Source organism: Drosophila montana, unplaced genomic scaffold (assembly GCF_035044405.1).
Source record: "Drosophila montana isolate Dmon_TW-CO22-7 unplaced genomic scaffold, ASM3504440v1 contig_2496_1, whole genome shotgun sequence".
NCBI classification, from domain to species: domain Eukaryota; kingdom Metazoa; phylum Arthropoda; class Insecta; order Diptera; family Drosophilidae; genus Drosophila; species Drosophila montana.
The window spans coordinates 197,604-213,529 of record NW_026997364.1 but is presented as its reverse complement, the minus strand read 5'-3'; the positions used below and the strand labels follow the sequence as shown (position 1 = coordinate 213,529).

The following is a 15,926-nucleotide window of genomic DNA, read 5'->3' as shown; positions in this document are numbered from 1 at the left end:
GTATATATACAATATGCATGCACATTCGTGTACAAATAATGCAATAGACACACATCTATACAAATTATACTATATATTGGTTATTTGTTTTGTTTTTGTTTTTGTTTTTGTTTTTGTTTTTCATTCTCTTCTCTCTGTGTTCGCGCATTTTGCTTTAAAATGATTTTTCGCTTTTTTTGTTTTTTGATGTCATTTTCGTTTTTTTGCATTTTGTTTTGTTTGCTTTTAAGTTTGAGGTCCGTTCAGACACAAGATACACAATTATATAATTAGGTTTATAAAAAATTAATGCTCAATTACAAGAAATAACACTTACGCTTATGTTGCCTACGTTTCGTTTTGTTTTGTTTTTTCTTTTTCTTCTTTTTTGTATATTTTGTTTTGTTATTTAGTTAAAATACATATATACATACACATATATGAATATAAGTGCATATATGCATATATATATATTTATGTATGTATGTATAGCAGTTGTATATGTAATGTTTTTTTTTTTTCTTTTTTCGTTTTGTTTTTGTTTTTCATATGTAGAGTAGAGCACACATTTATAATAGCTGAGAGCTAGAGACAAAGATTTTAATTATTTTTGTTTTTGTTTTTTTGTTTTTGCTTGCAATATTGATCCTGTGAGTGGGAAGGGGCCAGGGTTGGGCGGCTGAAGGGGCGGGGTATATACCATATCATTTAGCGCTAATACTTAATACATTTCATCTTTTAGACACATATATATATATGTATGTATATATATATGTGTGTGTGTGTATATATTTAAAGTTTCTTATACATATAAATACACGTAGAAGAACAAGCATGCTTTCACATACACACGCACACACACATACTCTTTCTCACTCAAAATACGCACACGCACACACACACACATACAAAGAGATTCACATTTAGTAGCTGGAAATTGTTTTTGCATTTTGTTTTTCTTTTTTTAATCTTAAGTTTTTTTGTGGCTTGTTTTGCTGCTTGCTCAAGTTGCCTCTGCTTCTTCTTTTTAATTAGACATATGCATATATATATATATATATAAATCTAGCATACATATACATATATGTATATAATATATCATTCGTAATGCTTTAGTTTACTTGATTTTTTGTTTTTGTTTTTGTTTTGTTTTAACATACATTTTAACATACAATACACAATTAATAAATTTGTTTAAATTTGCGCCCCGCGCTGCCCTATCCCGTCGGCGAAATAAACACATACATACATACATATATACAGATAACCATATACATATATACATATGTATTTATATAGATCATATGGAACTATAGATCGGGCGGCGTTTCGGCGCGCAAAACCCTATGCGTTTACATATATCACGGAAACACAACAAAGCCATTAATACAAAATATAATATGCATATATATGTATATGTATAATGTATAAATGTACATATACACATACATACACATATACATATATATATATATATAGAGTTATACATATACATATATAAAAAATAAATATACCCTACTTAACTAATTGGTTTATACTTTTTGCAATGCCAAATACTTTACAGACACACACATTCAAATATACATATAAATGGTATAAATATATATATATATATATATATATAATATATATATATATATATGTAATTGCATATATATATATATATTGTTTGGAGTAAATATGCATTTTCATACTGTTGCGTTTACAAAATTTGACGACAATTTGTCGCGACTTGCTGCCTGGCTTTCAATTACATATAATTCATGATTTTTTTGTTTTGTTTTGTTTTTGTATTCTTTAAGATCTTTAAATCGATCGATGGGTTCTTTCCATGCATCCTATATGGGGCCTACTGTTTTGGCTGCTGGCCTCCTATTGCTGGCTCTTTCGTTTTGGTGTCGTCTCGCTTCGATCTGTTAGCCTAGCCTAAACCATAACGAATGCGTCTTTGCCACAGAATAGATAAGGGAATTGATCGATCATCGTTTGGACAATATCCTCCAAATATGGGCGCAGCTGCTCAAAGTGTCCCATATCCGTAAAATCAATGGGTATCAATGTGGGCCACCAGCAGATGGCCAGATTTTTGCTATCCATGCTGTTCAACTTCGAGTTGTCCGAGACGCTAGAACATGTCGAAAAACAGGTGAAGGGGTGAATGCGTGTTTTAAGGCAATCAATGGGCGGGGTCAGACTTACTGCACAAAGTGCTGGAATATATATTTGAGTATGGCAAAATTGATGGGTGGTAATTTCTGTAGCAATGATTTTAAAGCTATTAAACGGCAGCTGCGATCGGTTTTCACCTCCACGTTCAGTTTGGATGAGCCGACGCCGCGGGAGCCTACGAGAAGCAGAAATGAACATGAGCGTTAAGCCGAGCATATATATATATATATATATATATATGTGTGTGTGCGTGTGTGTGGGCAACAGGCAACTAACCGGCAATCTCCTCCAGTTCCTTGATAATATCCTTGCTAAAGAGCGGCGGCAAGCGTTTAGAGAAGAAGTCCTTCAGCGCGGTAGCCACCGCATTCACCGGAATGTCCAGCACGTCAATAACTGTATTGGTATCTATAAGGACAATTGAAAGACGAATTAATATACATACATTTATTTAAATAAGCCGAGGCTTGGCATTTTCGGCATTACCCTCCTCGAAGCGCTGAAAGAGCATATCGACATGCGCTCTGCTGCCGGGCACACGGTAGATGCCCTCCGAATCGAGACCCTCCTTCTCGATGAACTCAACGCATTTGATTAGAAAGATGGGTATCTCATCCTTGTCGGAGGTGATCATTAGCTTGCCAAATTGCGCCTCTGTTGTTTCGGTCAGGCCTTTGGCGTTCTGTTTGAGCTTGCGCTTGAGCTTCTTCTCCTGCTCCTTCTCCTTCTCCTGCAGTTTGCGCAATCGTGCCGTCTCCTCTTTGATGCGACGCTTCTCCAGTTTCTCAAAGTCCTTCATGCATTTGGCATTCATATTGTATTCGGGCAAATTCTCAGCACCAAATATGCCCGCCGCCGTCAGTTCCGGCACCATTGAGTACTATGGGAATGATCATATGCATATATGTTAGATTTATATTTATGTAGATCGTTTTTAGACCAACCTCTGGCGATTTGTCGCTCTTCATAAACTCGGGCACGACGCCAGCCTCGGCTTTTTCTAGAGTCAAAGAGAGTCAGAGTCAAAATCAGATTCCAAGCAAAATATGCTTGTTAACATATGTTAAGGCGATATGTTAATGTTAATGTTATGTTAACATAAGGAAAGCATGCCATGTGTTACACAGGCTAACAAAAAAGTGCCTAAAGTAGACAATATGTGCACATAAATGTTTAAATAACTTTGTTAATAACATGAAATGCTTCCATTACGTTTGAATCAGATTTAAATTTGTTTTACAATGTTTACACACAATTAACAGCTGCTTTACATGTGTGAAAGCTGTTAGTAACAGACTGTGTTAAAGCTATTAAATGTTACATGCCAGCCAAACGAAAGTTAATTGGAATTAAATTCTTTTCGAGAACAAAAGCGAACGGAAAATTAAGACACGACACATACTTTTCTCACCTGCAGCTGCAACGGCGGCCATGCGCTGATAGTGCAACGGAATCTCTGGGGGACTCACGTAGGCGCCAAATGGCGGTACACGTGGCGTCTGCACCGGTATGGCGACCTTCTTCTTTTTGTTCTTCTTGGTGGTTGCCGCCTTCTTGTTGGCCTTATAATACGCATTCTGTTGGCGCACGCGACGCTCCGTGGAACTAGCGCAGCTATCCGACTCGGTGCAGTCTGTGAAAAGGATGAGCAAAAGGAAAAGGGGCATTTTTATTTAACTATAAACCGAACCATAAACCGAATCAGCAGCTAAAAAAAAAACAGCCGTACCAAAAACTGAACCAAACCATTTTGACAGACAACATTGTAACATGAATGAATTAAATATTTCAAATAAAGATGGTAATAAAATGGGAGAAAGTTAAATGAACCAAATTTCGAACCGAACCGAAACGAAGGCTCAGACAGCCGAACCAAAACCTGAACCAAACCATATTTACAGACAACATTTACACATAATTGAAACATGGATAAATTCAAATAAAATGGCAGAAAATCAAATGAACCAAGTTTCGAACCGAACCGAACCGAAACCTGAACCAAACCATATTAACAGACAACATTTATATATAATTGAAACATGGATAAATTAAATATTTCAAATAAAGATGGTAATAAAATGGCAGAAAATTAAATGAACCATGTTTCGAACCGAACCGAAACGAAGGCTCAGACAGCCGAACCAAAACCTGAACCAAACCATATTTACAGACAACATTTACATATAATTGAAACATGGATAAATTCAAATAAAATGGCAGAAAATTAAATGAACCGAGTTTCGAACCAAACCGAACCGAAACCTGATCCAAAACATATCTACGGACAACATTTATATATAATTGAAACATGGATAGATTAAATATTTCGAATAAAGATGGTAATAAAATGGGATAAAATTAAATGAACCACGTTTCGAACCGAACCGAAACGAAGGCTCAGACAGCCGAACTGAAACCTGAACCAAACCATATTTACAGACAACATTTATATATAATTGAAACATGGATTAATGAAATATTTCAAATAAAGATGGTAATAAAATGGGAGAAAATGAAATGAACCAAATTTCGAACCAGTTAGCCGAACCGAAACGAACCAAAACCTGAACCAAACCATATTTACAGACAACATTTACACATAATTGAAACATGAATAAATCAAATATTTGAAATAAAGATGGTAATAAAAAGGGAGAAAATGAAATGAACCAAGTTTCGAACCGAAACGAAGGTTCGCATACTGAACCGAACCAGCGACAATTTTTGTACCTATTTGACCTATTACCTAAAGTGAACCCGTGCAGATCTCTGCTCGGGAATCTTTTGATTTAAATGGTATGGTATGATGTAATGTTAACCAGACGTTGAGAACGCACCTTCGTTTTCATAGATTTGCTCGTACTCGGCCAGCTCCTCGGAGTCCTCGTCCTCGCCATCGAGCTGGGCATGATCATAGCGTTTGGGATCCTTCTCACAGCCGGGCTCACAGCCAGCCATATAGGAGTCAGCCATGCTGCCGCTGCTGGTGAAGTTCATCTTGGCGACCGCATCGCTGACCAGCTGAAAGTTCTTCATATTCAGCTTGCCCGGTTGCTGTGTGGGTAGCGTGAAAGTTGAGGAGCTCATGGCACAGTTGCGACTGGGCGCTTCACCCACCTTCAGCGTTTGGCTCGGACCCTTCGGCCGTATCTTATTCAAATTGGAATCAATATGCCTCCGGCCGGTTGTATACGCATGCGTCGAACCGCTGAAATTATTCCAAATCGAGTTCTTGTTCGTGTTGCGACGCGCATCGCTCTTATCCTCCAGCCATTCTGCAAATTAGGTAGGAATTTGTAAAAATTATATGATTTCCAGCAAAACAAAAACAAAAAACAACAACAACGACAACAACAAAATCAAATCAAGTCAAAACGCAAACAAACAATAAAACAATCAAAATTCAAAAGAGAGGATCTCTTAGCTAGGCTAAAAAGCGAGCAGTGCGGAATTGGAGCACAGGACAAAGAACTTTTCTTTTATGCTCGTATCTAGATGGGTTTTCTTCTAAAACTAGGGACTGGGTGTGCGGCGTGTCTGGTGGGGAGCGGAGGGAAGAGGGGAAGGTGTGTTAGAGAGGGCTTCGCTAAAGATCGTGCCGGGGTGTGTTCAGGCAGGGGGTGGGGGGAGTGGTGCGGGGGGGATTAGAGCGACTAAGTTACGAGTGGAAAAAAAAACAGAAAGTTAACCTGCATCATGGGTGGCCAATGAATCCTTTGACCCGCTGACATCCGCTGCTTATGAAATGCATGAGTGGAACAAAGAAAAGGCAAAAGGACGAAAGAAATCGTGTATGGAAAAAATACAACAACAACAAGAACAAGAACAAAAATATAATACGCATTAAAAAATGGCAACTTTTTTTTGTTGAGCAAGTTTTTTATATATATATCATATTTTTCAGCTAAGTTAGTCAGAAGAAAAAAAAAAAGAAAAAAACTATACAAAAATAAAAGAGAATAAAGAAATGCTATTTACAATCGAGGCAAAAAAAAAGAAAAATGTAGTTGTTATTTATATAGTATATATATATTATGTACATATCGCAACTGAATATAAAGAAAATAAAGGAACGCAGAGCTAACAACGGCAAGCCGAAGCTCAAATACCCTTGCAGACATTGTGGCTTAAAGGAGAGCACAACTCTCTCTCTTGTGGGGAAATTATGCCTAAAGGATATAAGATAATGTGAAGCTTATAAAAGTCAAGTTTAAGATATAAACTTTTGGATATTGATTTGAAACTTGATTCGTCAAAGTTTTTACTTTCGGCTGTTTTGCATTAGATATAGAGAGGATTAATCGGGCCGACTTCTATATGACGACGATATGCCCGCATTTGCCCATGGTAAATAGACGGATCTAAGCCAATTTGACAAGACAGATAAATATGGCTATAATGACTCGATTTTGAACGAGAATATATATATATATATGCTTTATATTTTAGACTACTTGGCCACTGCAAGGGGTATAAAATCGGGCTGATGATGAATGAAATTCAGGTTTGAGGTCAGTAGGATTTACATATATATATATGTATAGGTATATAGAAAATATAGATGAAGTATTTGTACAAATTGGGCATATGAATCGGATGGAGGAGGAGGGGGGGGGGGGGATTGGGGGGGCTGGGCTGGACAATCATGAATGAGCAACAATATTTACAGTTTACGTTTTGGCTGTAAAACGAAGACCAAAACGAGTAGAAGCACAAATAAAACTAACAAAAGGAACAAAATGAAAGTTACTAACAAAAAAAAAACGAATAGATGAAAATAAAATTGTTATGCATATACGATTTCATACGATATAAACGAGTATATAAGAAAATATTCAATTAGTTAGATTACATGTTATTTCTTCCAAACTTGATTCTGAAGCCGAAACGAATTGACTCTTATATGTGCATGTAATGAGCTGATGATCTGGAGGGGCTGGCTCTGGAGGAGTTGTTGGAGGAGGGAATATCTGGAATCCTGTTTTCATTTTTTTTCGTTTTTTTTCGTTTTTTTTTTCGTTTTTTTTCGTTTTTTTCGTTTATTTTATTTTAAATATATATATGTATATATATATTAATTTGTTTTTTGTTTTAGTATATATAATATAATTATTGGTATGCAATAGGCAATGACAACAACGAATACACACACACACAGAGATAAATCGATAAAAAAAAAAAAAAAAAAAAAACAATTGTTATGATTAATCATTAATAATATGTGTTATCATTATATTGGGTATTACAAAGAGTATTATATGGTTTTTACTTAATATTTGTGGGCTTTGGTTAGATTTTGGTTCTGGTTTTTGTTTGGTTTTTTTTTTTTTTTTTTGGTTGTTGTCGGTTGGGTTCGGTTTTCATTACAAGCAAATGAACATGAATTTCAATCCAATCAATGCTCTGCAGCATGACCAGCTAAATACCCTGTAAACACTCGATTGTGGCGGTCGGTTTAAATTCGTTTCTTATTAGCTTTCTTTAACATAGCGCAATTGTGGCAAACAACTTTTGCTACTGAGTGCCAAAACCAGTTGAGAATTACAAGCAATTGTTAGCTTGACTCGTGAATTCAATATATATAACTTTATTAAAGTTTCTAACTTTACTTTCAATGTGCACTAAATAATAACACTTTAGGTATATTTAAGTGTTATTACAGGGTATACAATAAACAACAGTAGTTAAAATGCACTGAGCAGCCTGCTTAAGTGAGACGAAAACATTTACAGGGTGTTTAAGTTTTACCCAAACCATAAAAGGTCTATAAACCAAACTATGATTCAAGGTACACCCTATGTTGTTTGTATAAAATAGAGAAAGCATCACTGCCGGTTAAGTGTTGTTGATTACAGGGTATATCAGCTTGCATGGAGCCTGAGCAATGTTCATATACAAGGTAAACGTGTTACATATTATATATAGGTTTATATACATATGCTAACTGATTCGATTGGGTAGCGTAATTAATGGTATAGTTTTTTTTTTGGCATGATTGATATGGGTATTTGGTCTTTTGTGGTATTTAAAGGGTGTCAGTTGATTGTTTTTATTGTTTTTTATTGGTGGCATATTTTAGGGCCAGAAGTAAACTTACTTTGATGCAGGTGTTTGGGTTTTTCGTTGTTGTCATCATAGATTTCATCTAGTGATATATCTCTTTCTTCTGTAAGTGCAAAATGCAAATGAGTATCGAATTTGTTGTGTGTATATATATATAATATATTGTGTGCAAGGGTGCGTTTTCACCAACCATTTAATGAGTTGAGAGATCGTGTAGGAAGCATTTCGTAATTCTCACTGCCGGAGCCATCGGTGCCCAGCGTATTGGATAGCATATAGCTTTCGTGCCGCGGCGGCGGACGTGGCATTTGATTAACCGAATTCTCAAGCGTACCCTCGCCCGAATCTAAAGTAATTGACTCCTCCACATGCAGATTCTCCACCTCGTATTTGTTATCCCAGGCGGTCTTCAGGAATGGATTATAAAAGGCAACTGTAAGGCAAATTTGATTTGATTAAATTTCGGCTAAGATTTGAATGCTATATGCACATACACTTGACATATTGATCCGCTGAAGAAGGTCATGAAGCTGCCCTTGTAGCGATCGGCCAATGCATTGCCCTCGGTGATGAGAAACTGGCAGATTTCATTGTTGAAAAATGCATTAACACCGCCGCTCTCCGTCACAGCGACCAACTGCAATGGAATGTTGGCATTCTGGGCGGCCAAAATGCTGCGGGCAAGACAAATCCAAATATTAAATATATATATGCATAAATATGGATTAAATGTGGGCTACACCTACTTGAGATTGGCCAGCGAGGAGCGTCGTTTGGCCGAATAGATGTATATATAGCCATGTATTAGCTCATCCCGATACTGATTGGTGCCATGGTACGAGGACAATATGAATTCCACACGCCGCTTGGCATCCCCAATGAATACATCGACAATTATGCAATGCTCATTGGCCTTGACCAGCGTCGACTCGGCGAGCAGGGGCTGAACAATGTTCTCAATATCATATTGATCGCCGCAATAGATGCAGACAAGTATGCGAAGATCTGTATGATTGGACGATGGATACGGCTCGTAGCTTTTCATTTCGCTTAGCTTCAGTGAGAGTATGACTATATTGAGTATATCGTAGACATATTTCTGATGATTCTGCGTATGATCGATGAAATCGCAATGCAACATCTCGGATAGACGCATGCCCTCGCTGCGCAGATACTCGACTTCGTTCTCCTTCAGATCCTGCGGCTGATAGACCAGCACAATGGGCAAGTTCTCAAATTTGTCCTCCAGCTCCAGATTGCATAGCAGCGTGCGCTCCAAATTGTCCTTGAGCGTCTCAAACGATTGCTGATTGGAGTAGACGCAAATAAGACCTGAAAACAAAGAGATATCAGTATTATATATAGATGTGCAATTATGTTATATAGATTCCAATCGACTTACCGCTCGAGTAAACGTCGATGGCCTTGAATGCCTCCATGTCGCCATTGGCAATGCGATAATTGAGATAATATGTTTGCTTCTCATAGATATACTCGCCCTTGCTGCCCGTACAGATGCGTATGTCGTTGAGCAGATCGCTGGCCAAATGCTCGGAGCCCACAATCAACAGATTCAATGTGCGTTCGCTGCCATTGCCGGTGGTCTTCCAGCCGCCAACATTACCGCCGCCGCCCAACGTCTTATGATTGGCGGCCGACTTGTCGGAGAGCACCTCCTCAATCAGATTGTCCACACAGTTGTTGAAGAACGGGCAATGATCACGTATGGGACAGTGTATGAAGCGTAAATGCTGCACCAGCATGACGCGTCGCTCCTGATCGAGGCGATCGAGCATCTTGTAGCGCGAATCCTCCTGTATGACATCCGTGATCTGTCTGACATCCTCCTGTGTGATAATGTCCACGTTCTTGAACTGAAGAAAATATTGCGCATGCTCCAGCAGCAGCTCAACGAAGTTCTGTTTGCTCTTCTCAATGATCTCGTCCTGGTGTATATCATAGATTTGCTGGCAATCGTGCTCGGACAGCGCCTCAAAGCACTCCCTGCCCATGAACAGGACACGCACCTCCGACAACTGTTTGCCGGGCGTCACAAAACCAGATTCCTCCAGCAGCATCTTGAACTGCTGCTTCCAGCTGCAAAGCGTGAGTAAAAAGAACATCAGTGATCAGTTTAATATATAAATGTACATTTATATGTATATCCCATTATTACATATCAATCACTAGCTAGAAATTCAAATGGGGAAACCCAAAGAGAGGACTTTAATCTTGCTAGCTTTGCCAATTTTCAATTCTCAACAAGTTAAGGCCAGGAATCATTTTCACTTCTAGAGTTTATAGCAAATAGATATACGGACAAACTGCTCACTTTTTGTTGAATATAACTTATGATTTGTTGGTTTTTCTATATAGATAATAACCGAAAATGAGTCGGGCAAGCCTTATAGCAGATATATAGGCCAGAGATGGGTTTAAGGAGAAATGACAAATAGATATATACTGGAAAAAGTTTTGGATAGTAGTTGGATAGTCTATCAGTTACTTTAACTAACTGTTATAGTTGGATAACATTTATTAAATCGGTAGATAGAGGAAGCTTATCTAGATGCCGATAAACAATATATGAAGTTCAAATACATGCATATAATATCTGTAGAAGAGATAGATTCAATAAAACTTCCTAGATAGCAAGAAAGTATTCAAAAAAGATTGAATATGAATAACTCTCTACCTAGTATAAGTACTAAATCGATAACAACTGAAGAATCGATAATACACTATATAATCGATGTATAGAAAATAATGAAAGGAGCTAGAAGATCGATAATGTAATAAATTATAATCGCTATATAGACAAATATTAAGAGAGCTAGATAGAAAATGATCTTTGAATTAAAAACAGCTTCACAATCTATTTGATTTTCAACTTTTCTGGTTATTGCAATCGCAATAGTTTCTATAACCAAAAAAAAATATTAATCGATCAATCCTTAACCAATGTCGATTGATTAAACTTACCCGATTTTCTTTTTGTCCTGCTGCACCGAATTCAAGTAATTGCGAAATACGGTCTCCGCCTCATTGGTCTCGAGCACATCGAAGGGTATGCGCGCCTCATCCTCGGCCTCGTCCATATCGAGCAGCTCCGTCCAGGTGGCCTGTGGGCACTCAAAGAAATACTGCTCGAACTCAATGTGATTCTGTAGATAATTGCGGGCGCATTCCCACGCGTCGTCGTCGCTTATGTTGAGGGCACTGATGTCCGGCAACAGATACTCGAGGGCAAGGGCGAATTTATCTAAATACTGATGCAGCTTCTTGTTGAGATGATCGTCGCGCAGCTTCTTCATGTGGCGACGGAATAGCTTCTGGCCGGCCTCGTGTCCGAATATGTTGAGGAACTCGTTCCATTCGCGGAACTGCGATAGCATCTTGGAGCCCTGCGACCACAATATGTGATAGTCTGTGATTTGGTTGCGTATCAGCCGCGTCACGGCCTCGGAACGTATATCGAGCAGTTCCTTGCGCGACTTGGCCGATTCCTGATACGAAATGATCTTCACGCGATTCTTCACCTTGTCAATCATCTGGGCAAGCATCAGAAAGGCCAAATCAATATTGATGCTCTCGTGTGCCGATGTCTCGATCAGCTGCACGGTGCTCTTGTAGTCCTTGCGCTGGCTAATCTTTTCCGCCTCGCGCACATACAGCTCGTAGGCATCGTCGTTCTTGGTGGTCACCAGCACCAGCGGCTTCTTGTTTTTCAATATATTTGCAATGGCATTCTGGACAAACTCCACCTGCTTCTCGACGCTACGATTTGGCACTGGACTCACATCGAAGACAACCACAAAGCCATCGATGCTCAGCCGGCCATCCGGCATGACCTTCTGTTCGTACTCCTTCTCGATGCCCAACTGATTCTTGCATATGTACATGAGTTTCTCCGCAGAGAAGACTTTGGTGGCGGTGCAGCGTTTCAGATATGGATCCATTTTGCCCACTTTGAAGGCTTGGAATGTGGAATCATCCATGAATTCCGTTTGCTCGATAATATTGAAATTATATTCAACACCCTCGTCCGTTGTCTTGCGCACCTCGCCCCAGTACAGAAAGTGATCATTGTTCACAATCCGACCGCTAAAATCGCTCTGACTGAGCACTGATATGTGATCTATAAAATAATCATCGGCCATCGGCCGCATAAATCTGTTGCATAGGCATGATTTGCCGACGCCAACCTGGCCGCGATCCTTTTCGGTCCCGGATAGTCCAATGACCGAAATGTTGAATTGACGCATCTTGTTGTACCTGCATAAAGAAAGGGTATACAATAAATAAGGTGTCACAATAAAGGTGGAAATGCCGAGTAGAAGTTCATCTTTAACAGGCATTATAATTCCAGAATTCATTCAAGGATTCTTTTGAAGATTAACTATATGAATAAATATGTGGAAAACATTTGAAGGGATTTTAGTTAGACAATTTTATATTAAAAATGTGTAAAAATAGATAGTAAAAAAAAAACCAAATGTATCATAGTTAAGAGCTTTAGGCTAAACTTTTTCTATAATACTCAAAATTCTTATCCATATCCTAGCTTCCGGACGTTTAATCGGCAAGTTCCTGTCGAGCGTCTGAGCTATTCATACCCAATAGACGGAAGTCCTATCTCACAAATATTCGATATCCTTGGGTTATAAAAAACGTCTGCTCTTAGTTATTCAATTCTATAGTCAAATTCCCAAATCTAACACATATTACACTCAAGGACCTAAAGACCAATTTCGGTTGATGCTGTATGCAGAGTGTGAGCGGAACAAAGTCGCATGTATTCCCTTTTACTGGTTACAGGGTATAAAAGGAAACAAAAAATAAAATAAAACAACAACAACAGCAAGAAGAAGAAGAAGAAGAAGAGCTCCGCAGTTGTGACTTTGGCCGCACTGGGATACATCCACGACTGGACATCTCGCGTACGCAGAGAGCCTGCGCCTAGCGTACACACACAGCCGGCGCAGTCAAATGCAAATTACCACCTGCCACCCCCGCCCCCGCTGCTCCAACACTAGCAAAAAAAAAACCCACTTATAACATTTACACAAATTTCAAATGTAATTTTGCAATTATTATTTGTTTTGTACACACACACACACACACACACGCACGCACGCGCGCACCTTTAATTTAACAACATTATATTGTTTAAATATGTTGTTTTTTGGTTATTATTTTTTTGTTTCTTGCAAAGTGTCTGCAAAAACTGAAAATCCTTTTGTGCCTGCTGCTGCGCTGCTGCTGCGACAAACGCAACTAAGCTAGAAACAGAGAGCACAACTGACCAGAGCGTTTCAATGAGCGAGCGAGATAGTGCTGGCGTACGAGAGTGTGTGAGAGAACAGGCGCGCGCGATGTTGGGAGAGCGAAAGCAGAGACGGCAGCAAAAATCGTGAGAGCGAGTCACTATTCAGTTATGTGAAATGTGGGTGGCGTTTTGTTGTTGTTGTTGTTGTGGTCCTCGTTTGCCCTGTGCATTTTTGTCGTCTGTTATCCTGCTCTTTTGGCTGCCTCCGCTAACACATTTTGCAGAAGCGAGTGCTCTCCGGGTTCTGTGAATGAACACACAAATTCTACAAGCGATTGCAATCGCTTGCGTATGCGTGTGTGTGTGTGTGTGTATATATGTGGGTGTGTACTTCAATAAAAAGCCACAACACTCAACCTTTAATTGAGTTTTTCCGGCTATACAAGAATTACACAAATATGCGACACAGTTGCTGTTGTTCTGCGGCTGCTGTAAGTCGCGTTCCAGCTACAGCGTTGCCACCTTTTGCGCGATTCATCTGCAAAAGGCCTGGTAAATGCAACTGCAAGTGCAGCACGCAGAATCAAAATGTTTCACGCTGAGTTGTGTAAACGTTCCCAGCAACAGATTTCCTGTACAATGTGTGTACATTCCTTCCCGGGCTGCACAACAGCAATAACAAAAGAAACAACTATGATTAGAGATGGAAGCCGTCGAGTTTCTCTTACAAAAACCACAATATGAAAACACGCAGGATCAAAAATTTGACCAATACTACACGATATGAGATTCATGACAATCCGCTTTTCAAGTTCAGCGTTGCGAATATTTAATATTTTTTTTTAATTTTTTATTTGGATTATTAATTAGTGTCTTTAGCTTTCCTAATAAATTTCGAATAAATAGCCTGTGTATATATATAGTTTAAATTTGATGATATTGTTTTCTTTGATTTCTGTGTTATGTATCGAAGTGCCCAACACGGACATGTACGAACACGTCTAATTTAAAATTTTAGACACGAGCATGTCATGCTGAGTCCTACGTGTCACGAGATCCAGCACGACAAGGGCCCCACTCTAACTTTTATAACAACAACAACGACGACGACCCTTGTTTAAGACTCTCTGCCTCTCTTTCTGTTTTGTTGTTGTTGTTGATTCTGTCTGAATAGTCTTGGGCAAAGAGCGTCGAGCAGCAGGGCGGTGACGGCGCTGTGCAGGGGGGGGCCCTGCATGTGCAGCGAATGTTTAATGGCTCCAATCGGCTGCCAATTTTCTGAACTTCATTGAGTTTTAGCCAAGTTGTAGGACACAAATCGGGGGAGTTAATGGAGGAGGGGGGACTGTGATTACCTGCAGTTGCGCACAAAGAAGCGGCCGAGTGGGTAGCAAAAGAAACGAGCAAACAACGCTCACAGACGCCAGTTGTCGATTCGGCGTTACCGATTCCCGATTCCGCTTTCGATTCCCGTTGTGTTCGTTTATCTTGACTTTGTTTCGTTCATGTGAATGTGGATGCTGCGAATGGCATCCAATAAAGTCTTCTTCTAATGCTCCTTTGGCAGCAACAGCATCCACCAACACATACACAGAGAGAAAGATGGAGAGAGTATGGGAGAGAGTTTCACAGATTTGGTCAGTTTTTTATGCACTGCAATTAGACACTTGAAAATGTGCAACAAATTGGAGTTGTACATTTATTTGCTTTAATTATTTTCCAACCAGCCACAGCCAACAGCAGCAGCATCAGCAGCAATTACACACACGTACACACACGCGCGCAAACCAAGAGAGCGAGCGTGTATACAAGACAATTACGAATCAGCATCGAAAAATACAACAAAAAAAAAATTGGAAGCGCAGAGAGAGAAAGAAAACTTCCGACGCAAGTGAAAAATGTCGAGGCGTTTACGGCAATTTATTTTTGAATTTCACTCACATGCTGTATTAAACGTTTGATTCAATTACTCACAATTATTGCACTTGCACAGCTCCAATGCGTTTATGAAACGTTATAAAAATTAAGAAAATAAAACTATTTTTATATATTCCTCATCCGAGCTTCAATCTGCAAAACAATCTGAGCTACAAATACAATCGATGGCAACTAAACGATACCATCGTTTGCCTTACTACATTTGCGCTGACCATCGATGACATTTCAGGTAAATAATCGATATCTAGAGTTGACACTGCGCAGCCTAACAGATAGGCTAAAAAGGCAGTTGTAAAGTTTTAGGTGCAAAATAGTTTTTAAAATGCAGAACATTCGTTAAATTCAAGCTGTTTTCTGTTTGTTTAAATGTTGTGTATTTAGAACAACAATTTGCAGCTTTCTATGGCCGCGCTGCGTACTAGTTGCTGCCCCCGCAAATATCGATAAGTCGATAATTGTGCTCAAATCTTTATTTGTTGCTCGCGCAATTTTTGTTTATTAATTATAA

The 15,926-nt window shown here is 39.0% G+C and overlaps 1 protein-coding gene across 1 annotated transcript; it reads right to left on the bottom strand.

Annotated features, from left to right (window-relative positions):
* Positions 1 to 139: 139 nt before the first annotated feature.
* RhoGAPp190 (Rho GTPase-activating protein 190) lies at positions 140 to 12,486 on the bottom strand. The gene is given in 15 exon segments (XM_064682813.1): positions 140 to 2,104; positions 2,179 to 2,323; positions 2,425 to 2,556; positions 2,635 to 3,028; positions 3,093 to 3,148; positions 3,551 to 3,781; positions 4,986 to 5,423; positions 5,838 to 5,882; positions 8,246 to 8,314; positions 8,402 to 8,644; positions 8,706 to 8,727; positions 8,729 to 8,885; positions 8,958 to 9,543; positions 9,614 to 10,308; positions 11,194 to 12,486. Coding segments are annotated over 15 exon segments (4,695 nt in total). The 5' UTR covers positions 12,477 to 12,486; the 3' UTR covers positions 140 to 1,905.
* Positions 12,487 to 15,926: the final 3,440 nt, after the last annotated feature.